The following is a 25,527-nucleotide window of genomic DNA, read 5'->3' as shown; positions in this document are numbered from 1 at the left end:
TGAAGAAGAGAAATTTGTTAACGTCGAGTATACATTTAAGTCTCAGAAAGTATTTGTATGGAATGCAGCCATATATGGAAGTGAAACATGGATAAGAGAATGGAAGCTTTCGAAATATGGTGCTACAGAAGAATGCTGAAGATTAGATGGGTAGATCACGTAACTAATGAGGAGGTATTGAATAGAATTGCGGAGAAGAGGAATTTGTGGCACAAATTGTTTAGGAGAAGGGATCGGTTGGCAGGACATGTTCTGAGGCATCGTGGGATCACCAATTTAGAATTGGAGGTCAGTTTGGAGGCTAAAAATCGCAGAGGAAGACCAAGACATGAATACAGTAAGCAGATTCAGAAGGCTATAGGTACTTGGAGATGAAGAAGCTTGCACAGGATAGAGTAGCATGGAGAGCTGCATCAGACCAGTCTCTGGAGTGAAGTCTACAACAACAGCTAACGTCCAGGCCGCAACACCGCAAATCACGAGGTGCATAAGACGACTCCCGCCAAATTAGTCTTGACGACATTAAGCGGTAGTGAGACGCAGCCAAGAGGAACATCAGAATAGGGAAAGGTATAATAAAGGCAGGTGGGTGGATGGATTGGAAGTAGGGGGCAGAGTATTTTTGAAAAACTTGCAGAGGCAAGCTCAGGGCAGCGGAGGGATTGCAGAGAAGTTGTTGCCGAGTTCTGTGGGACCGTACCTGGTTTTGGAGAAGCTGTCACCAGTGAACTTCCTACTGAGGAATGTGAAACCAGGGCACATCTCAGGCAGATTAAGGCAGTCAGGGTAGGTGAGACACGAATGGGATCCAGTCACGAGAATGAAAATTGCTCCCCTCCAGTTCCGCATTACAGGGGGGGGGAGAGCAATTTTGCGGGATAGTTCTCTGTCCAAGTTACGCGTTTTGCGGTGTGCTGGTTGGCCAGCGCCGTCTGTTCAGGACGGCCGCCGCTCGCTTGGCTCAGGAGACTCGGTCGGCGGCAGTGAGAGGGGGAGAAGGCAGGGCACGGAGCAGCCCGGGTACCTCTGTAGTGAAGCTTGCAGGGAACAACGCTCTGCGAAGGAAGCGCTTGTCTGCTCTGCAAAACGAAAGGAATTAATTCGAAATTGAAGTTTTTCCGCTTAAATTTACGTGTCGCAGCTTTGTTATGTAAACACAAAAAGTGTCCATTTCCAGTGAGTACAGAGTATCCTGACACATTTGTCCGTGTTCGTCGAGATGGCAAGATTATACCAGGCTCAGAGTTTGAGAGAGGTTGGCCACAGGAAGAGGAAGACGATTCTGATGACTCACCGTATATTTCTGACACATCAGAAGAGTCTGTTACATTTCCAGATATTGTCCCAGACGTCAAAACTCTGCAAAATGTTTCATCAGAGAATACAAATGATAAAGGAGTCTTGGAAGTTGATGAATTTGATATAAGCAATGTTGATTTTGAAACTGACTACAGTATGGGTATATTCAAACTACGAAATGAGATAACTTCCCTAGAAAAGGAAATCACAAAGTGTGTAGAAAATATGAAAGCTGTGCCACCCCATGTTAGCTATAAAGGTTCTCCAGTGCTTAATAACTACAGCGAAAAGTGTAAAAATTCAGGCACAGTGGCAGCCAAAGCTTTTACAAGTTTGGATGATAACATTTGTACGGATACACACAGAGAATCAGGTAGAAATTGCATTAGCTGTGTGAAAATGAATGAAAATGTGACTGAGCAGTGTAACAATAGAAGCTCTGGTAATATAATATTGCATGAACATGATTCACCCACTATCATACCTGGAAGTCTTGAACTTACTGAAGTGAGTGAAGAATAAGCCAGCTGTATGCAGCATTCAGAAGTCAACAGCCCGATTTCTAATATGTATATTTCGATCCACAAACATGCAGATGTTCAGAGTAAGAGCCAGGGAAATTGCAGAGGTGCAGGCCACCATGATGATAGTGATCATGGTGATGGTTTTGAAGAAGTGAAAAGCATCAGTAACAGTAATGACAACAATGTCAAAAATCCAGACCAGGAACAAACCATACTATTAATTCCTGAAGATACAAAAAATACCGTGGAAAACGATTTATCTAGGGTGTGTGAATTACATGCAGAATTAGTCATTAGTGAATCAGTAAGAACTAAAAAATGGTTCAAATGGCTCTGAGCACTATGGGACTCAACTGCTGTGGTCAACAGTCCCCTAGAACTTAAAACTACTTGAACCTAACTAACCTAAGGACATCACACACACCCATGCCCGAGGCAGGATTCGAACCTGCGACCGTAGCAGCAGCGCGGCTCCGGACTGGAGCGCCTAGAACCGCACGGCCACCGCGGCCGGCGCAGTAAGCACTAAAAAAAAAATATTGATTGTGAGAAGGAGATGTGTAATGATAAAGAAGTGGTTATTATATTTGATGATGATAAGAGTAGTGAGTGTAATGACAATAATGCAGGAAAGCAGCTTGATGCTATATCTATGGCAGATACCACAAATCCAGAACCTGAACCCCTGGTGTTGTTAAATCATCAGAGTATGACAAGTACCGTAGGAAATCATTCACCAGGAAAGCTTGAATTATTTGGAGAATTAATCCCTGGTGTATCAATATCCAATATAAAAGATAATCATTGTATGAAAGAGATGTGTGAGGATAACGATGTGGTCGTTATATTGGATGATGATAAGAATAGTGTTAGTACAAAAAATACAGTAGTAAATGATTTACCAAGAAAGGGTGAATTACAGGCAGAATCATTAAGTGCTGCAATAGTACCCATTCAGAGAGATGATGATGGTCATGAGGTGTATAAAATTGTGGCAGTTGATACTGATACATCATCTACAGGCTTCCTTGGGGATTCAAGAAACTACGAAGTTACAGATGTACAATTAAGTTCCTCTGAAAACCTGGAATCAACTCGAAACACTGACGGGAGGAAAGCTACAAAAGTGCATCACAATGCTCAAAATACTATTGAGCAACTTGATAAGAAAAGCAGTATAACTTGCTCATAGTCAGAGAGTGTAACACCATCTGTAAAAATAAAAATTGTAGAAGAGGATGGACATTCTAGTGTTTCAGAAGTAGAGGAAACAAAGCAGGTTCAAAATGCGTCTGCAAGAAACACTGCTCATTCTGAAAACTGTGTTTGTTTCTTATGTAAAGAATCTGATCAGAAGGACATCACATCACATCTTGACAGGGCACTGGCAGATACTTTCCCCAGAGGAATGTCCTATTGATAAACACTTGAAAGAGAGAGAACTTCGAAGAGGAAGAGAAGACATGGAGGACTTTCTTCGCTACATGACTGGAAATAGTAGCATGAAGGATACCAAAAAGAGTCCCAAAAAGAGAAAACGTATCTTTCATCTGTAATTCCCAACACTGTGTGCAGGAAGACTTCTGTATAATTTCAGTACGTGACTCCATTCTAAAGACAAGTACAAAATATGTGAGTGAAATGTGAATAACTTATCTTTGTGCCACATCGCCAAATGCCTTAAAGAAAAAAAAGAGAAAATAAAAAATTAAAAAAAGTAGTAAGCCGGCTCTCGGTGTGCTGCGGGGGCGCGCCGTGTCGACGGCCCGGCGCCTCGGTCTGGCGGCGAGCGGGTGTGGGCTGCGCAGGCAGTCGCCGGGCTACGCAGGCTCTGTTTGAGCCCTTACCAAAAAAAATGGCTCTGAGCACTATGGGACTCAACTGCTGTGGTCATAAGTCCCCTAGAACTTAGAACTACTTAAACCTAACTAACCTAAGGACAGCACACAACACCCAGCCATCACGAGGTAGAGAAAATCCCTGACCCCGCCGGGAATCGAACCCAGGAACCCGGGCGTGAGAAGCGAGAACGCTACCGCACGACCACGAGATGCGGAGCTCTTACCAAATACCGTCGGGTCTCATATAACTCAATACAAGGATCAGTAATACACACGTTTTCATTGTAGCTTAATACTAATTGCCTACATTATTACGAGTGTTAGACAGTTCATAATGGTCACCTCCTGTGAATGATGTGATGTGTGAGATGATGTTTCCGGAGACGTCACGTTTGGCACATTTTCATATGTGTTTGTACAGCTAGTGCATGGCTGGACGGTACTAATGAAATTGCTGTTCCGTGGATGGATCCGGGGTGACGGGTTGAGTTGACAAGAAGCATCCGTGACGGCTTTCACAATAATTTTGGTTACTGCCTCCAGAGTGTCAGGTGCTTTTTTTTAAATGGTTGAGCAAAAACAAAGTAACGGTCTGGATCGTCATTATTTTTTGCCGAAATTTCTTTCAATACCCATACAAGCTATAGTTCACTGTTCTCATTTCCTGTGTCATTACCCTTTGTCTTCTTCAGCCTTAAGAGCTTTAATATCCGAGTCTCATTTGGTTCTTCAGTACGCTCAACTCTTGGGCTTGCTGGGTTATTTCATCTGAATTCAGACTATCATACAAGTAACAGAAGCTGCTCGAAGTAGATATAAGTGAATTTTCGTGTAGCACCTGAGTAGCTTTTCGAACTGCAGACTTTCCGATACTCTTTCACAAGTCCATGTGTCAGATTTTTCCATTTCTTTTGCAACATCAGACCTACAAAGATACGTTTGTAATGTTTTAACTATCTGGTTTTCTGGATGCTCACTATGGCTGAGTCAGCGAAAGTGTGCAACGAGTTAGCAGAGCGATGCCTTCCGCAACCGGCGACAGAGCCTTCAAACTTTCGTCATATTGTTAGAGCTACAGACGGAAAACATACCTGTGTATAAAATCACGCATCAGAGTATCATTTTATTACACTTACAGAAATATTTTCATTAGTTTTGATGGCACTGCTTGACAGCAACTACAAATTACATATACTGCCGTTGAGGCATATGGAAAATGTAGCGATGTGTCGATTTTGAAAGATTCGTTCGTGTACACACTCGTGACATATGAGAATTTAGCAGCATCTAATGTAGAAGAAATAAAATGTACCCGAGGCAAAATTCCATATTTCAATATCGGTGCTGAAGCATTCAGCCTACCTGATCGTGTTTAGCTGCTACACCACGAAGATGACGTGCTACAGACGCGAAATTTAACCGACAGGAAGACGATGCTGTGATATGCAAATTATTAGCTTTTCAGACCATTCACACAATGTTGGCGCCGGTAGCGACACCTACAACGTGCTGATATGAGGAAAGTTTCCAACCAATTTCTCATACACAAACAGCAGTTGCCCGGCGTTGCTGGTGAAACATTGTTGTGTTGCCTCGTGTTTCAGTAGGATGATCCACGACCGCATGTTGCAGATCCTGTACGGGCCTTTCTGGATACAGAAAATGTTCGACTGCTGCCCTCACCAGCACATTCTCCAGACCTGTGACCAATTGAAAACGTCTGGTCAATGGTGGCCGAGCAACTGGCTCGTCACAATACGCCAGTCACTACTCTCGATGAACTGTGGTATCGTGTTGAAGCTGCATGGGCAGCTGTACCTGTACACGCCATCCGAGCTCTGTTTGACTGAATGCCCAGGCGTATCAAGGCCATTATTACGGCCAGAAGTGGTCGTTCTGGGTACCGATTTCTCAGGATCTATGCACCCAAATTGCGTAAAAATGTAATCACATGTCAGTACTAGTATAATATATTTGTCCAATGAATACCCGTTTATGATCTGCATTTCTTCTTGGTGTAGCAATTTTAATGGCCAGTAGTGTATGAACGATTTCCAATAAGTCCACAGCAGTGTGAACGTCTAGGGTATAAGGAAAACTACAGGCATTCAAGAGAGGACAAAAACTGGTGCTTGCACTTTCCAGGGATGGTAGGTGCAATTTACAAGATGTGCATGATGCTGACGTACTACATTACGCACATCTAATTGCGTGCGACATATATTACAGTGATCCCAACCCCTTGGCGTTTGTCTAGATTGAAAAAGTGCTGCTGAACTGGAACCACAAGACAGCGAAATTTCAGACAAAGCGTCAACTTCACGATGCAGAACGAACTGTAGAATCGTCTTGACAATTTGCAATTCAGATGAACAAACTTATTCCATCGTTCAATATGTTTCAGTTCCGATCAATCTGGATTTGAATAGAAAATGCACAAGAAACAAACCTTGGAAATTGGAGGTACCAAGAGAGCTGTATAAAGGTCAACTAACGTCAGTGCCTTAACGCATCCGTATGCCATTATGCAGACTGTTAATCTGGATGGTAAATTGGTTGGAAATCTATTTATTGTGCTGCTAAAAGTTGGAGGGTCCCTGCTCCCCCCATCCCTCCCTACGATTCTTTCATGTGTGTATGATCTTACAAGGGGAGAAGGGAATGTTTACGTCAAGTGTGGTAAAATGGGCATAAGGGAACTGCAACCATGGTATGAGCACTGCTTCTTGGTAATATCTGGTCAAAATAACTTGATTCCCTGTCTCCAGACAAAAATCATACACCTTTAGAGCCAACTGTCCCTCCTGAAAAGTGTGTAACGTTGCAAGTCATACCACCTGGAACCACTGGACAAATTCATCCTCTGGATGTTTGTTTTTTCGGTGATTATAAAACATATGATCACAATACCTGCAGCTACGTGTTAAAGGATAGCCAGTTTCATGATAAGGTACAAGACAGACTGTTCCACATTTGTGTGCGTGCCATTCACATTCCATATTACTCTATACACATTCTCTAAGGGTGGGTACCTAGCTGGACGTCCTGCACGATCTGTATCTCCCATGCGTACACCTCCAACCTCGATGGGGCGAACCTTTGTGATCACTGAGGCACGCCATTTTTAATTCGGTGTTCATGGTCCAAATTAATGGTTTCTTTTGAACATTTCTCGAATGTGACCAATGTCCATGTTTTGAATACATACATCCCATAGATAGCTGATATCTACACCTCCCGATGACTCATTTTCTATGACCCTCCTGATGCACATGGCGAGTCATTAGCATCTAATATTTTTGCTGCCACACTTTCAAATGAGCCTTACGAAAGAGTGAACTTGTGAACTCGCACTCAGGGGGTTCCTTGTCAGAAAGAACTGCATAGACTGGAGATTTGCAGTCAGGTATGTTGCAAAAGGCTGTTGCTCGCAGCGGTAGGTAGAGCTGCACTTGTTCATTAGGCCAAACAACACAGAAACTGGGCAGCAGTTAACCGAGGGGCGCCAACAAGTGTCGATTTTCCTTCTTTGTAAATATTCCGACAGTGCAGTGAGGAATTTGTCATGCATTGTGAACATGGTATAGTTCAGGCCAGAGATGGTTCTGAGTTGTTATGAGGGTGTTTTTTGTACCACGTCTTGGTTCCTGCTGTATTTCTAGAGGAGGCCGAAATGCACGCGTTTAATTACACGCTGAGTGGAACAGGACACAATATCTTGAGACTTGTAAATAGAGTACGTAGATGATGTAATACTTAACTTTAATCCACAATTGTAGAACATCTCTCGTTACGGTACATGCGTCATAATATTAATTATCAACTGCTATGGCGCCTTGCTAGGTCGTAGCAAATGACGTAGCTGAAGGCTATGCTAACCATCGTCTCGGCAAATGAGAGCGTATCGGTCAGTGTAGCTTCGCTAGCAAAGTCGGCTGTACAACTGGGGCGAGTGCTAGTACGTCTCTCTAGACCTGCCATGTGGTGGCGCTCGGTCTGCTATCACTGACAGTGGCGACACGCGGGTCCGCCGTATACTAACGGACCGCGGCCGATTTAAAGACTACCACCTAACAAGTGTGGTGTCTGGCGGTGACACCACAGTTCCACTCATTCGGGCTTCCATGAATCTGAACCAGGATGCTCATTTCAAGAGGATCAATGAATATTTGCCTATCATCTCCATGTTTGTGACGATTATGCTGTATGCATTTCCATCTCACAAGATCACAAAATCCGTGTTCACAGGGCTCTACGGATAATCTGAGGTGGTCTCTCACATCTGGATTGGCCCGCTAAACCTATATAAACGATGTGGGAGTATTTTTCGAGTGAGTGAGACTTGGCAATCAACATTCTCGCAGGCTGGTAGCTCTACAGGATCTAATCATCAGTGAATGACTTCAAAAAATGGTTCAAACGGCTCTAAGCACTATGGGACTTAACATCTGGTGTCATCAGTCCCATAGACTTAGACTCACTTAAACCTAACGTAAGGACATCACACACATCCATACCCAAGGCAGGATTCGAAGCTGCGACCATAGCAGCAGCGCGGTTCCGGACTGAAGCGCCTAGAACCGCTCGGCCACTGTGGCTGGCCGAATGACTTCAGCTGTACAGGCCATATCTCAAGAAAGTAATGGACTATCGGCTCGTATAGCTGAGGCCATTATATAATGGACTCTCCTGGTCATCTAGTTGAGGCCATTATTAAGATCAGAACAGGTTCTTAGCGTGCTGGCATACTGTCTCCTAGGGGTTGACCAATGTGGTGTTCAGTGTGATGGACATTAGTCTCAGGCAAAACGAAAAGTAGAAGATAATATATGCAAAAATTTAAGAAGAGAAGCAGAGGATTAGATATACGATTAGTGGTTGTGGCCTTCAGTGGCGTACGTACCCCTGTACAGAGTAGGAGTCAATGCAGTTGGCAGCGATGCGGCAGCTGAGCTCCCTCGGGAGTTGCACGGCAGCGTCCACCGTCAGGCCACGAATCTCCTCTGTGACGAAGCCGCACTTCAACTCGTCTGCGTACTGGAAAGGTCTGAAGTCCCAGGTGGTCGGTACCAGGCATCCAACAGCTGGCAATGTGGGGAACGACTGGCTGAGGTTGTCGCACGTTTCGAACAGCTCGTAATCATCTGCAAAACGTGTTTCAGTCACCTTACAGTCTGCACACTGACTGCTGGGAGAAGCTGTCTTCAGCTTTCAATCTGCATCATCTCTGCTCACCTTTGAAATCGCAAGACCATGAAAGCAGTAACCAACAAATAAGACATGACATGTTGTGTACTACAAGCTTAGACAGACAAATGATTAACATCTGAAGTGGTTGTTAACACTATTGTTGCGGCTTCCGTTGAAGCCGACAATGGTGTGGTTGATGACAACATCCGACACACGAGTTGCATCGCATCATGTTTTAAGATGAGTCCCAGTTCTGATCATAGCATAACTATGGACGTATCAAGGTACGGAGGCTCCAAGAAGGGCAATGGTTGCATTTGTCGGGCCCAGGTGGCACTTGCCGTCGTCGTGTCGACTGTCATTTGGTACGCAGTGTACAGTCGGTAACGTGGACCACGGCCACTACATTTCTCAGATCTTGAGACTGGTGTCTTTCCTATGTCTTCAGGATCTCCGTGGCGTTATCTTTCAACGAAGTAGCTCAAGGTTGCACGCTGCCCATCGTGCCATGATCTACCTCAAGAGGCAGGGTCGTGACCCTGAGCAGAAGTTCCTCCAAATCTCTCACTCAGTAAACATCTGGTCAGTGGTTGCCGAAAGACCGGCACACCTCCACTCAGCACCCACAGGACCCTGGCACAGAGGTGACGCAGCACTGGACGGCGTACCAGTATCTTGTCACCTGAGTGCAATGTGACCCGATGCCTGGCCAGATAAGAGCAGTTCTTGGTGATACAGGTGGCAGCACTACGTACTAAATTTTTCATCCTGTATACCCCCAAGCAACTACAAATGTACTCTCGCGTTCTGCCTGCCATATTGTTTACATTCTTAAATTTCGATAGCTCCTGTCTTGTCTGGTGTTACAATTACTGTAATGACCAGGAGTGTACTTGTAAATCCTCAATACAGCAATCATCGTGAAGTGCTTGGGAGGGGTACTTTCCATTGTACTATACACTGGGGTGTCTTACCAACTTGTTAGCTCATTGTGCACAGATATACGGAAGGAATATCTCCTAAGGTTACTCTGTGCATGCAGCAATTGGTCGAACCTTGTCTCCAAGGTGTCCCAGGGAGCGATACGTAAGTGGTTGTAGTGCAAGCATTGACTCCTCGCTTAATGCCCGTTCTTGATACTTTGTACGCTCTCACAGTATCGCTGATATCTGCTTCCTGCTAGGTTCTACAATTTCCTTGGGACCCTTCTATGAGACTGAGGCAAGCCTGCGACCATTCTTGCCACCCTCTTTGTATGTGTATATGTGCAATCGATATTGCGTCTTAGTCCTACTTAATATGGACTGCATGCATTTGAGCAATATTGTGGAAGGGGTCACACAGCCGTGTCTTACTTCCCCAGTATTCTACCACATGCTCCATCTCTCATTCAACCTATGTGATTGCTCGATTTACAAATACTTACACCAGATATTTCTACGATCTGACTGATCCAATTTGCGAAGTGCACGATTTTTTTGTTTCTTAACTTTTGAAGTAAGATGACGATGTTTTGGACTATATGGAGATGACGTAAGTATCTGTATGGATATTTGTGCATCTTTTTTCACTTAACAGTCCATTACAGATAAAATGATCACTAGGGGTCACTACTAATATTTTCTACTGGATAATTGACATACGTCGCTAACAGTAAGGGTCCCAACTTACTTCGCTGTGGTTACCTGTACATCTGTCAGACGACACTCTTTCCATGCCATGTCATCTCCACCAGACTCAAACCACAAATTTCATTTTCAATCCCATTTGATAATCTATTTAGTGAGCATTGGCATGGTAATTAGACAAATTCTATTAGAGGATCAATAAAAATACTCTACCTGATAGCCGTTGACATGACACATGTCAAAAGTGGAAATCTATGTTTTTCCCAGTCTACGGTGGTTGGCGTGGAAGAGTGTTCAAGGTACTTCGAGTTTCCAACACAGTATGCAACAAATATGAGACAGACAAAAAATGGTTCAAATGACTCTAAGCACTATAGGACATCTCAGGTCATAACTCCCCTAGACTTAGAACTAGTTAAACCTAACTAACCTGAGGACATCACACACATCCACGCCCGAAGCAGGATTGGAACCTGCGACCATAGCAGCAGCTCGGCTCTGGACTGGAGCGCCTAGAACCGCTCGGCCACAGCGGACGGCGGAGACAGACAGATAATTGGAACACTCACTGTTGTTACTAAATGGGATCGCACGGACCGTGGGCAGTTCGGCAAGCAATCCATAGAGCCATAAGTAACTCAGCATCATTGAGTTGTGGAATTCATCATTGCCCAAACGAGTCCTACCATAGCAACGTGCAATTTACTCGGCTAGGCACAGAGAGATTCTTCAAGTAAAAACTGCACTTCTAAAATGATTTCATTGCTGAGACGGAGTACTTGAGCTTACCAATCAGATGCATGAACACGTCTATGTAAAACATTGCAGCTTGCTAGGGGAGAGACACTCTTACGTTTGTGTGGGAGATTTCACTGCGACACTTCACGAGAGACGCTTGCCTCGATGTGAGGCAGCTTTGAACTGCTGCTCGCAGGTGGCCCGAGACCCGCCTCTCAGTGCAGTGACAGCCAGAGAGAGTCTCTGCTGCTGGGGCCGCGGCTCCAGTAGACATCCAACAGCGGCCAGCGACTCCCCACATGCCTCCACACCGACTGTCATCTCCTGGAAAGACAAATACTTCAGCTCCCTCAACACTGCCTGCCAATGATTTTCTCAGAGTTATAACCTCATTAAAGAGGGTAGGACGTCACAGGGGCCGAACTGGAGAGCAGGACAGGCACCACAGGACCTTTTAATTTCCACTGTCTATACTTTTACAAATAAATTCATGAAACTTTGTCAGCATCAGCAGGAAGGATTGAGGATTCATACTCATAGGAGTGGAAGTTCAACAACATAATATAATTTTTTTCACATGTAAAATTTCATCATTTTTTCACTTACTACTGGCTGCATTCGTTGGTATAGGTCCATTTTTCTTCATAATTAAGAGAGATTCTCCGACGAATTTTGCACAGCATACAAAGCATAATGGCCAACTGCCTTGTCACAGTGGTAACACCGGTTCCCGTCGGATCACCGAAGTTAAGCGCTGTCGAGCTGGGCTAGCACTTGGATGGGTGACCATCCGGTCTGCCGAGCACTGTTTGCAAGAGGGGTGCACTCAGCCCTTGTGAGGCAAACTGAGGAGCTACTTGACTGATAAGTAGCGGCTCCAGTCTCGTGAATTGAAACATGGCCAGGAGAGCGGTGTGCTGACCACATGCCCCTCCATATCCGCATCCGGTGATGACTGTGGGCTGAGGATGACACGGCGGCCGGTCGGTACCGTTGAGCCTTCATGGCCTGATCGGGCGGAGTAGTATACAATCCATAGTTACAGGCGTATGAAACTCTAGAATTTATTTAATTTATGGAAAAATGAATGAGCTGTTACATTTTTAACTCCATGTTTAGAAAAACACTCAAATTTTATAATTAATTATCTCAATTTTTACGACAGTTTTTAACTAATTTGGAAAATTGTAGGGTTTCAAACACCTGTAAGTATGGTTTGCATCCTGTGCAAAATTCAACGAAGAATCTCTCTTATGAAGAAAAGTGTACCTATAGCAACAAGTACAGCCATTAGTAAGTGAAAAAAATGTTGAAATTTCACATGTAAAAAAATATTTTGTTATGTTTTTGAACATCCAGTACTGTGTGAATCCTGAAACCTTCCTGGTCATGCTGTCAAAGTTTTATCAATTTGTTTGTAAAAGTATAGGCAGTGGAAATGAAAATGTCCCGTGGTACCTCTGCTGCTCCAAGTCGCCCCGTTTGGCGTCGTACCCCCGTTAATATAACGAACACATCGTTTTCTTGCCTCAGTATACGTAATTTCGGATGACTTCGTGCCTTCTCGTATATTCTTGTAGGCTGTGTCCCTGACATTTGTTTGGCTAAACTTTAACTGAATTGGAATAGTGTCACAGTTGCGGCCAGTGGCTGAGAAACTTTGTCTGTCCTTTTCTACCACCAAAATGAATTGTTGTTACTAATATTTGCGGCGCCCCTTCTCCAGGTACGTGACTGGCTGCGGGCTCGCGGTGTCTCCTCCAGAAGCGATCCTCGCACGCACCACCGACCTGTTGCAGGCACCTCGCTGTACGGCATTTCAAAATGAGTGCAGCGATTACGAAAGGTTACAGCTGTTTAACTCATAACGATTCAGCGATAAGAACTGAAGAGAACATCAAAGAAAGTTCAAAACAAGTTTACGTACGTAACAGGTGTTCTATCTAACTCCTCTCGGTCAAACGGACAACATCTAAACCAGAGGTGGCAATGAGAGAGACCGCGCACCCACCTGCAAGAGCGGAGGAGACGAGACCAGCTGACGTCTCTCTAACAGTTTGTGCTGTGAAGACTAGATGGCGATGTGTGCAGTCAAGGCGCGAGAGTAGTCACAGCGATGTTGCTCGCTGAGTGCGTTACGTTACGGTACTGTGCATCGTGTTGTTGAAATGGCTAGTGCTTCAAATGGCTCTGAGCAGTATGGGACTTAACGCCTGAGGTCATCAGTCCCCTAGAACATAGAACTACTTAAACCTAACTAACCTAAGGACATGACACACATCCATGCCCGAGGCAGCATTCGAACCTGCGACCGTAGTGGTCACGCGGTTCCAGACTTTAGCGCCTAGAACCTCTCGGCCACCCCGCCTGACATGTCATCTCTGTCGTTTTGGTGCCAGGATGTTCTGAAAATTAAGGAAGAAAAAGTTTTGTGTTGATTCAGTTTGTTCATTTAGGAGTATCTGAGATGATTTTAGTTTGTGGATGTAAATCTCCAATTCTTCAAGGAGGTCCATCTGTATTTCTTTCTCGGCATTGTGTTGCACTGATGGATTGTCATTGATATCACAAACAGAGTGTTCATGATGAGCGGTATGTATAATTATGTTGCGAATACCTGCCGCTAGCAAATTTTTCTGAAATATGTAATCTGCAGTAGTAATATTTGTACTGTAATACAATGTATCTCATGCCATTGATCATAATGTAGCAAAGTGTCACATCTATCGTATCAATAGTCTTTGCAAAAGCGTCCAGTGTTTACTTTCTGTGAATCAGTGTAAACCCAACTGCAGCTAAATACTGTGTATATTTGTGTACACAGCTTAATAAAGGCGTCATAGGAAGAGATTTGGTATGGATAGCACAAAGCAGTACACAGTAAGTAAGTAAAACATAACTAACTTTCGGTTTCGTAAACGTTTCGTCACCGATTACTAAATTTCTGTCATTTCCGCCAGCAGCATCAGCGCGGCATGTAGCTACACTTGGTCCACAGCGTAATGTTCTTGTCACACCTCCATCTGATGATGAGCCTGCAGTGGCTCGAAAACATGTTTATACTTGAACAATTTCTATCAAAAAAAAAAAAAAACTCAAAAAAGCGACTGGTTGCATATTTGTTACCACATACGTAGCCAGTTCCTTCACATTGTCAGTAATTCTTGTCGACGCAGCACTATGCGTTAAATAATCGCAACCTTTTGTAATTGCCATATTCATTTTGAATCACCTTGTATGCTAGACCTTGATCCCTGCAAATAATGTAAAATATATAATTATAGTAGACACATAAAGGGCCCCATAATGACAAGAACACTCACAAGCTCCCTCCTAACATGCTTTCGTAATATCGAATACACTTGGCAACCTCTCACTTACACCTGTCTTATGCAAGTGGGAAGCGTTTTGGGCTCAACGAAGGAAAGTAGATGGTTAATTTACAGTCTTTTGAAACCGTGCCACGTGATATCTCCTCAGTCGAAAAAGGACTGAAAAAGTCCACTGCCCTAAAAGGTTGAAAATTAAGTGCATTTTTCCGAAATAAAGATAGACTTTCACTGCGAGGTTGCGAACGTATTACCTTTCTTCACAACATTATGTGCAAAGCGAGGCAGCTCTCAGGTGTTCAGAACCGCACAGCGCCTAACGTCGTGCGGATCCATGATGTACGAAGAGGTACTCACCGCGATGTATGCAGTACGTACTCCAGACCTCTGACAAACCAGGGCTGACTGAGAGTCTACCCGCTTGTTCTCCGGCGAATTTGATTTGTTTACAGACACAATAGAGCAACTCGTTGTCATTTGCTACCAGAAAAACAACCAACGACGCAACTACGCCTCCTGAGTTCATGATTAGCAGTTGGGGCTGAGATAGAAACACACACAGACCGCGGGCTCTGTATAGCGACACGCGTGGCGGAAGTCTTTCCGCAGGACGTGCAGACCGCAGCGAGTGCGGCGCCTGCCGCCTCTGTCACAGCCGTCCTCAGGCATCCGTCACACGAAGCTATTCGTTCGTTTTACGAGTGCGTCTACAGCTACATCTACATAGAGACAGCGCAAGCCACTGTACGGTGCGTGGCTGAGGGTACCGTCTACCACTACTTTGACACTGTACCACACAAGCGGCCTGTAGTGAAATTGATTGCTTGTGGAATATCGTCTCAGTTATGTGACTGGATTTGTGATTTCCTGTCAGAGAGGTCACAGTTCGTAGTCACTGACGGAAAGTCGTCGAGTAAAACAGAAGTGATTTCTGGCATTCCCCAAGGTAGTGTTATAGGCCCTGTGCTGTTCCTTATCTATATAAACGATTCGGTAGACAATCTGAGCAGCCACCTTCGGTTGTTTGGAGATGACGCTGTCGTTTATCGACTAATAAAGCCATCAGAAGATGAAAACAAACTGCAAAACTCTTTAGAAAAGATATCTGAATGGTGCGAAAAGTGGCAGTTGACCCTAAATAACGAAAAGTGTGAGGCGATCCACATGAGTGTTAAAAGGAACTCGTTAAACTTCAGTTACACGATAAATCAGTCAAACCTAAAGGCCTTAAATTCAACTAAATACCTAGATATTACAGTTACGAACAACTTAAATTGGAAGGAAGACACAGAAAATGTTGTGGGGAAGGCTAACCAAAGACTGCGTTTTATTAGCAGGACACTTGGGAAATGTAACAGATCTGCTAAGGAGACTGCCTACACTACAGTTGTCCGTCCTCTTTTAGAATACTGCTGCGCGGTGTGGGATCCTTACCAGTTAGGACTGATGGAGTACATCGAAAAATTTCAAAGGAAGGGGGCACGTTTTGTATTATCGCGAAATATGGGAGAGAGTGGCTCAGAAATGATACAGGATTTGGGCTGGACATCATTAAAAGAAAGGCGTTTTTCGTTGCGACGGAATCTTCTCACGAAATTCCAATCACCAACTTTCTCCTCCGAATGCGAAAATGGTTTGTTGACACCGACCTACATAGGGAGGAACGATCAGGACGATAAAATAAGGGAAATCAGAGCTCGTACAGAATGATATAGGTGTTCATTGTTTCCGCGCGCCATACGAGATTAGAATAGTAGAGAATTGTGAAGTTGGTCCGATGAACCCTCTGCCAGGCACTTAAATGTGATTTGCAGAGTATCCATGTAGATGTAGATGTAGATCTAGATGTAGATACTTCTCATTTTCTTTCCTGTTCCACTCGCAAACAGAGCCAGGGAAAAACGACTGTATGTATGTCCCGGTATGAGACCTAATTTCTCGTATCTTATCTTCGTCGACTTTACGCGCAACATATGTTGGCGCCAGTAGAATCATTCGGCAGTCAGCTTTAACTACCGGTTCTGTAAATTACCTCGACAGTGTTTTTCGAAAAGAACGTTGTCTTCCCATCTGAGTTCCCGAAGCGTCTCCGTAATACCAGGTGATCAAAAAGTCAGTATAAATTTGAAAACTGAATAAATCACAGAGTAATGTAGATAGAGAGGTACAAATTGACACACATGCTTGGAATGACATGGGGTTTTATTAGAACCAAAAAAACTACAAACGTTCAAAACACTTTGTTTTTTTCTTTGGTTCTAATGAAACCCCATGTCATTCCAAGCATGTGTGTCAATTTTTACCTCTCTATCTACATTATTCCGTGGTTTATTAAGTTTTCAAATTTATACTGACTTTTTGATCACCCAGTACTTGCGCGCTCCTCGAACCTACCCCGCGCGGCTAAACATTTAGAAGCGCATGTGGAGTTCGCGACGCGAATGCATGAGGAGTGTGCGGTTTGTGTTCTGGGACAGTTTTCAGCAAACGAGGCGCGTACACGAGGTCTTTCGCATAACCCCACGAAGATGAGTGCTCGAGTGTCAGGCCCAGAGATCGAGGCGGCAGAGAACGCAGCGTCGTCACGGACGGTACGAGGGATCAGACGTTCTGGGAGACGTCCGCTCACTGGTCTTGTCCAACAATGGAAATTCTGAACTTTCTTTTACGTCCTCTGCAGCGCTTACTGACGTACCGGTAAGCGTCAGCTGCCGCCACGTGTGGTTCTGGGTCGGCCCGTGCGGTGGGCCCCACACTAGAGATGGTTAGTTCGCGAATGAACGGGTGCAAAGGAACGGTTCACCAAGATGAACGAAAGGACCGAGGAACGAATTCCAAGGAACGATCGGTTCGTAGTTCACTTCGGTCGCGGCATTCCCGGGAATGAGGAACGATCGGTTCACAGTTCACTTCAGTTGCGGCGGTCTACTTATAATTCCCGGGAACGAGGAACGATCGGTTCATAGTTCACTTCGGTCACGGCGTTCTACTTATAGTTCCCGGGAACGAGGAACGATCGGTTCATAGTTCTATTCGGTCGCGGCGGTCTACTTATAGTTCCCGGGAACGAGGAACGATCGGTTCATAGTTCAATTCGGTCGCGGCGGTGTACTCATAGTTCCCGGGAACGAGGAACGATCGGTTCATAGTTCACTAGTTCACTTCAGTCGCGGCGTTCACTTGGGCAGTTCTCGTTCCAGCCTCGGTCGCGTGCTCGTCTCAGTCTCAGTCTCCCTCGGCCGCACTGATCGTTCTTCGCATGACCACCTGCCTCAGTTCCACTGCCGACTGCTCCTAGTTAGTTCAGTATCCAGTTCGTTTCGTTCACTGCGCTCGCCCATTTTACATTACATGTGTTCCAAACTGTTCTTGCACTTGGGTCTGGCTATTCAGCGTCCACAACCGATAACCAAAAATTATTTTATAGTTACGTAAATTACGTAAAAATCACGTTGTATGTAATAGGTACGTCTTTTCAGGTAACAAAAGGACATGTCAGCTCACTTCATTATGTCGCTGAACAGCAGAAAACATACTTATATCAAGGCAAGTTTTTTTAAATTCATATATTTTTTGGTTTCATCGACTTGATTTAGCAGCTAACTTTCAATAATATGCTTAATTTTTAGTGTAAGAAAATTCGTATAAAACGATTTTCGTGTATCTTTCATATACAAAAAATTACATTTAGGAAGGCTCTAATTATTTTTAAGTTTGGTTGCTTCCAATTTGCATTACCTGCTAGTTTGATTTCTTTGAAAAAAAAAAAAGTGGGTTGTGGGCCATTTGGCTCAGTAGGAAAAGCGGTGCCTCTCCATTTGAGAAGACATAGATTGCCATAAAATCGTATTTACTTATTATCTCAAAAACATTTGTTCAGAAGGAGCTTTCAAACCAAAAACTTCAATACCGCGAACTTAATTATTATTATTATTGCATTAATAATGCGAAATAACGTAATTTTGACTAAGCATGTGACGCAATTATGAGGAAACCACACTTTATTTTATGCTTCCATTAAGTCTCTACTTCGCCTACGAACTCAGAGACAACGTGAAGTATATATAGGGTGTGAACGATTATTGTTTACAACGTAGCATAGCTATGTAGTGGAAGTCGAAACGAAGAATTTTATACAAGACACTTGTGGTGTATTAAGTTGAGAAACAGCCACCAACAGGTTTAAAAGACTACATGAGCTATATCCCATGCACATCGCGTGAGATTTTCATGTTCTCTTCTCCAGCTGTCTACACATCGTGATCGATTGTTCCGCAATTGTCGCTTGTATTAGCTTGTTATTTCTTCACTGCCTAATTATTACATGTTTGTCTGTTTGTTGTATCTCCTCGTAACGGGGAACACATCGTCCGTATTTGGCAAGTAGTCTGCACTCGGGGCCGATTTTCCGTGCGCCACCCTATATTATTTCCCCGCGTTCAGCCACACAAGGCTACGGTTGGCTAAACGAGAGGTTCTGCAGAATCACAGAAATTACTTCTAAAACTGTCTAAGAATTCTGTAATGAATAAAAACTCTGTACTCCAGGGGGAAAGGAAGTGCCCCCTCTTGGTGCCCTCCATCCTTCAGTCATCTACACTACTAGTCTTAAGACTTTCGTAAGAACCATATACCAAGCACAAATGAACGGTGAACGAGTAAAAATGAACGGTTCCCAAAAAACAACTATCAGCAGTGAACTAGTTCCCAAGGATGGACGGGTTTGCCCAGCTCTGCCCCACACTGCCCTCCAGCCTCCCTGCGCTGCTGTGACGCCCACAGCCTGGCTGGCGGCAGCGGGAGGCGACTCCAGGGACGGCGGGCAGTTTGCCGGCTGGCCGCTGACCGCTACCCGGCTGGATGTGACGCCAGCACTTGTGGCCGCACTTCCCACACACACACACACGTAAACACGTAAACACGTGGAGTATTCCTGTCGCACATCCGCAGTGATGCAGTTCCGCAAGTACCACTTGGAGGCGAGAAACCGCGACACTGCGACAGTACATTCTCTCTAAAGACTGAACACGTCCTTGCATGGCCAGTACATCGATACTGGATGGACACCCCTCTGTCACGGCCTGGTGATGTAGTTGTCGCCTGCGTGATCTACCCACGCAAACCCAACTCCCTTTCAGTCCCACCAGACGACCGCGTTTATCGGTTCAGTACCACAACGTGCGACGGATACTCGTTAGCAGCAAGAGTACCCAAAGCCATCTGTCATAAACTCTCAATACTACTCGACATTCACAGCGAAAATACATTTTCGCATCGACCTCCAGACAGAGACGCTGTATATTCTGAAAGGTTCTAGGAAAACTTGAGTCTCACTTCAGATGGGTCCCCAACTCACACAATCACTCGAGGACTGGTCGGAAAGTAAGGTCCGAGCAAGCGTTACACTGGTAACGGCAGTGAAAACCCGATGAAGCTTTGAAACAAGACTCAACTAACCAGGGAACATGTTTCCAGTCATCAACAGTGGAATATCGGTGTTGACAGGCCCACGTGAGGCGTAAAGCTTCGTGTCGTGCAGTCAACAATGGTACACGAGTGGGCCTTCGGCCTCGAAAGCTCATATCGATGGTGTTTCGTTGAATGGTTCACACGTTGACATTTGTTGATGTCTCAGGATTGAAATCTGTAGCAATTTCCGGAAGCGTTGCACATCTGTCACATTGAACGACTCTCTTCAGTCGTCGTCATTCCCGTTTTTGGACGATCTTTTTCCGACGGCAGCGATGTCGGAGATTTGACGTTTTACCGGATTCCTGATATTCATAGTACATTCGTGAAATGGTCGCAGTGGAAAATCCCCCGTTCATTGCTACCTCGGAGGTGCTGTGTCCCGTCGCTCGTGCGCCGACTCTAACACTCACTTAAGTCTTGATAACCTGCCATTGTAGCAGCAGTAACCGATCTAACAACTGCGCCAGACACTTGTCGTCTGACGTAGGCTGCGGCTACCGCAGCGTCGTATTCTGCTTGTTTACATGTCTCTGTATCTGAATACGAGTGCCTAAATAAGTTTCTTTGCTGATGCAGTGTAGTTACGTCCTTTCAGGCTGCAGAAATTAATTCCAGGTTCGATATGACTGCAAAATCCTGTCACATTACAGCCAAGATTGTGGAGATATGGAACACATTCCTAGATGCATGGCCTGCAAAGGATCACTTCCTGCCCTACTTCGTGCCCTGATCGTGTCAGTATCGTCAGGTTCATTTCCTACTACAGGTGCAATTCTAACAGGTCTGCATAATCAGAAGGAAGTAGGTGCAGATTGGCGGTAGTTTAAGGACAGAGAAATGGGTAGCAAAACTCTACTGAAATAACAGTACACTATTAACTATTTTAAACAGATACCGAGCAAGGTCGCGCAGTGGTTAGCACACTGGACTCCCATTCGGGAGGACGTCGGTTCAATCCCGCGTCTGCCCATCCTGATTCCCTACATCGCTTTAGGCAAATGCCGGGATGGTTCCTTTGAAAAGGTAGGGCCGACTTGCTTTCCTGTCCTTCCCTAATACGATGCGATCGATAACCTCGTTGTTGGGTTCCCTTCCCCAGCCAGCCTTTAATCAGGTACAAGCTCAAAAAGGGAAGACTCACAGTTACGGCCATAATTGAATTCATAAAAGACAAAAAAGCCCCAGGAAGCTGTGGCAAAAGTGCGTGAATGCAAAAGAGTGATTACTCACTGACACACTGTCTGAAATTTCTTACTGTTTCAATTCATAGTGGCTGCTGGATCAAACGGCAAATGATCTCTTCAACACAGATGCACATAAGGCCCGAACTCTCATGGGAATGAGTGAAACGCTGCGAGTAATGAGGATAATGGGCGAGGGGCACTACATTCATAGTGTGTGGGCAAGCTGAGGATTTGGGTCTGACGGAGGGCGTGCTAAGGGTCTGACGGAGGGCGTGCTAAGGTAGTCCGTGAAGGCGCAATGACCACTGTGTCCGGCTGGCTCAGAGGTCAGCCACCGCAGCTGCGTCGACATCGCACCGGCTTGACTTGCCAGGGGGCACGGGTTCGAGTCTCTTTCTCCGCGAAAGTCGCCGAAGTGGCGTCGCCTCAACAGACTTGCACCAGGCGACCAGGTCTACCCGCTGGGAGCCCCTCGCCACACGACATTTCATTCCAGCGGTCAGAGCGTCTGCCTAGTAAGCAGGAGATCCGGGTTTGAATTCCGCTCCGGCAAAGATTTTCATCTTCCCCATTACTTTAAATCAGCGCCCAGTCGCAGCCAGTGTCTCTAATTCCTTTGTATCTCAATAAATAAGTGTAATGTACTCGCATAAACAGACGAAAACATCCGCTACTGTTCGGTTACACTATGGGCACCAAATCACTGGGGACAATGACCATTGTAAAACGCACAGGAGTAGCCGTTCGGACCGATCCACAGCGGAATCGCCGTGCGAAACAGGTAGCATGGGAAGCAGGTGGTAGAGAGAGAGATTAACTGGCGCAGTCTTAAGATGTAATTCTTCCGTGAAAGAAGTAGGTTACAAAGTGCTCGTTCGACCGCTTCCTACGTCAGCCTGGACTTCTCAGCACGTAGGATTAACAGAAGAGATGGGAAAGATAACAAAGAGCAGCACATTTCTTCGTTCCATTGTTTACTCGGTGGGACGGTTTTGCGGAAATGATCAACACACGTTGAATAAGACGGATTGTGCATCACGGAGATGACTTCTATTGATATTTGCGAAGGTGACATCCCAAGAGAACGCAGACAACATATTACTTCCACCCACATACGGCTCCCGAAATGACCAAGACTAGAAAGTTAGGCATGTTACATGTCGTACGGAGCTTTACCGACCATTATTTTTCCCACGCACCGGTCGTCAACAGAACAGACAAGGAGAGGGAGGGGGGAGGGTGAAGATGTACCAGAAGTACTCTCCGCCACACACCGCTTTACTCAGCCAGGAAGTTTCAGTAAAGATGCTGTCACTACAAATTCCTCTAGCTCACGCTGTCACCAGACACTCCATATGCAAACGAGTTTTTCCTTTCCTTCTTTCCAGTAGGCACTTTCGTAGTGTTAACCTTGAATGCATCAGCTGTCGTGTTATTCTGCTAGATTTGCATTAGTTTTATTAATCGTGTAGAACATATTTCTGTATATTTATTTCAGCCTTGGTTTTCTTTAATCCTTATCTATATAATGTAGGGCTCGAACTCACACCTTTAAACAACTCATTTCTGGGATCCACTGGGCACCGCGAAATTCACTGACTGCGTATTCACTGACATCAGGAAGTTCCGGCAAAACCTCATGGCCAACGGAAGGCTTGGCCGTTCGCAGAAGGTTTGGATAGTAGTTGCGGAACATTAAGGAAGTTCTTAAACTATTGGGCATAGCCTTCAGACATACTCACATTTACACTTTAAAATGGCGATACTGTATTTTTTTTTTTTTTTTTTTTTTTTTAGCGGTCAAGGAGACGGATGTTACAACAGTCGGTTAATACGGTTAATAGCGAAACGTTTGTGTGATTCACGTACGATACCGGTACAAATTTCGCAACCATACATTTTCTTTACACTATCTAGTTAAGGTCTCAGTGAAGTGTAATGGGAGTCGCAAACGTAGACAGTGACCATTGAAAGACGGCCCAACAGATTTTCCCGGCAAATTCGCACTCACGATGCGCCCATCCCTTATTGGCTCATGTGATCTTCCGAAATGCAGGAAACAACTCTGGAGAGGCAAAGAACTGGTACACCTGCCTAATATTGTGTAGGGTGGAAGTGCCGCAACACGACGTGATATGGACTAACATCTTAAGTAGTGCTGGGGGGAACTGACACCGTGAATCTTGCAAGACCGTCCACAGATCCGTTAATAGTACGAGGCGGTGGAGATCTCTTCTGAACAGCTCGTTCAAAGACTTCCCAGATATGCTCAACAATGTTCATTTATGGGGCGTTTGGTGGCCAGCAGAAGTGATAAATTCAGAAGAGTGTTCATGGAGCCACTCTCTAGCAATTCTGGACGTATGGGGTGTCGCACTGTCCTGCTGGAATTCCCGAAGTCCGTCGGAATGCACAATGGACACGAATGAATGCAGGTGACCAGCCTACGTCTGTGTCACCTGTCAGAATCGTATCTAAACGTATCAGGGATCACTTATCACTCCCACTGCACACAACCCACACCATCAGAGAGCCTCCACCAGCTTGAACAGTTCTCTGTTGACATGCAGGATCGATTGATTCATGAGGTTGTCTCCATACCCGTACTCGTCCATCAACTCGGTACAATCTGAAACTAGAATCGTCCGACCAGGCAACATGTTTCCAGTCATGAACAGTCCAATGTCGCTGTTGATGGGTCCAGGCGAGGCGTAAAGCTTTGTGTCATGCAGTCATCAAGGGTACACGAGTGGGCCTTTCAGCTCCGAAAGCCCATATCGATGATGTTTCGTTGAACTGTTCGCTCGCTGACACTTGTTGATGGCCCAGCAGTGAAATATGCGGCAATTTGCGGAAGCATCGCACTTCTGTCACGATGAACAATTCTCTTCAGTCGTCGTTGCTCCCGGTCTCACAGGATGTTTGTCTGGCCGCAGCGATGTCGGAGATTTGATGTTTTACCGGATTCCTGACATTCACGGTACACTCGTGAAATGGTCGTACGGGAAAATGCCCACTTCATCCCTACCTCGGAGACGCTGTTTCCCATCGCTCGTGCGCCGACTGTAACACTACGTTGAAGCTCACTTAAATCTTGATAACCTGTCATTGTAGGAGCAGCATCCGATCTACCAGTTAAACCAGACACTTCTTGTTTTATATAGGCATTGCCGACCGCAGCGCCGCAATCTGTGTTTACATATCTCTGTATTTGAATACGCATGCCTATACCAGTATCTTTGGCGCTTCGGTGCGTAACATTCCTAACGCATTTTCAGTTGGTGCTCACAACGGTCATGAGCAAGACTACTCTCGAATGCAAAATCTAAAGATTTATGCTGATGAACCGAAACCTTATTGAGTGCTCCGCCGTGCCTCACCAGTGATAATGTGTACATGTGACGCGTAGCAAAACAAGATAAACTGAGAAGAGACGGATGGGACGGATGGTGAATGACTCTAGCGGCGGGATGGACAACATTTGGAGAAATCAGCTGACGTAACCGACTTTTTCAAAGGGCAGGCTGTTGCTGCCAGGCGCCTGCGAACGAATATCCCGGAAATAGCGGAGCTGGGCGGGGGTTGGAGAGATACTGCCCCGAGCATGTGTAAAGTATGGTCGAAGGGCGGGGCCATCACGAACAGACGACGAGGTGTTGCCTCAGTGCAGAATGTCAGAGCACGAGGTCATCTGTCCCACCGGATTAGGGAAGGATGGTAAGGAAGTCTTACGTACCCATTCAATGAACCATCCTGGCATTTACTTGAAGCGATTTAGTGAAATCACGGAAAACCTAGATCAGGATGGTCAGACGCAGGTTTGAACCGTCATACTCCCGAACGCGCGTCCAGTGATAACCACCGTGCAACCTTGCTCAGTGAGCAGGATAGGCGGCGGACCGTGGCAGATGAACCTATGGAGAAAAAAATGGCTCTGAGCACTATGGGACTTAACATCTGTTGTCATCAGTCCCGTAGAACTTAGAACTACTTAAACCAACCTAAGGACATCACACACACCCATGCCCAAGGCAGGATTGGAACCTGCGACCGTAGCAGTCGCGCGGTTCCGGACTGAGCGCCTAGATCCGCTAGACCACTGCGGCCGCCGCCTATGGAGAACTCTACAGTGCTGGTGCAGGCACAAGTGTTTCGCATCTGATCGTGCAACACGCATTGTTGAACGTGGGACTCTGAGCAGACGACACCTCCAAGTCTCCACATTCAACCAGCGATAGCACCAGTTACAGCTGTATTGGGCACAGGGTCATGGAGACTGGATCGTGGATCAGTGGAAACGTGTCAACTGTCGGACGAACTCC

The 25,527-nt window shown here is 45.4% G+C and overlaps 1 protein-coding gene and 1 pseudogene across 1 annotated transcript in view; one reads left to right on the top strand and one right to left on the bottom strand.

The window, feature by feature from the left end:
* The window catches only part of LOC126426420 (ankyrin repeat and protein kinase domain-containing protein 1-like), a 42,720-nt gene extending 27,502 nt beyond the window's left edge, over positions 1-15,218 (bottom strand). The window contains exons 1-3 of the mRNA XM_050088338.1: positions 15,114-15,218; positions 11,433-11,580; positions 8,568-8,808 (exon numbers count right to left, since the gene is read on the bottom strand). Of these exons, the coding sequence (XP_049944295.1) occupies positions 8,568-8,808; positions 11,433-11,580; positions 15,114-15,218 (494 nt within the window). The remainder of the gene's footprint in view (positions 1-8,567; positions 8,809-11,432; positions 11,581-15,113) is intronic.
* LOC126427553 (5S ribosomal RNA) lies at positions 11,917-12,034 on the top strand (annotated as a pseudogene).
* Positions 15,219-25,527: the final 10,309 nt, after the last annotated feature.

The sequence above is a fragment of the Schistocerca serialis genome, chromosome 11 (genome assembly GCF_023864345.2).
Source record: "Schistocerca serialis cubense isolate TAMUIC-IGC-003099 chromosome 11, iqSchSeri2.2, whole genome shotgun sequence".
NCBI classification, from domain to species: domain Eukaryota; kingdom Metazoa; phylum Arthropoda; class Insecta; order Orthoptera; family Acrididae; genus Schistocerca; species Schistocerca serialis.
The sequence above is the reverse complement of the archived record's forward strand: the minus strand, read 5'-3'. Positions and strand labels throughout refer to the sequence as shown.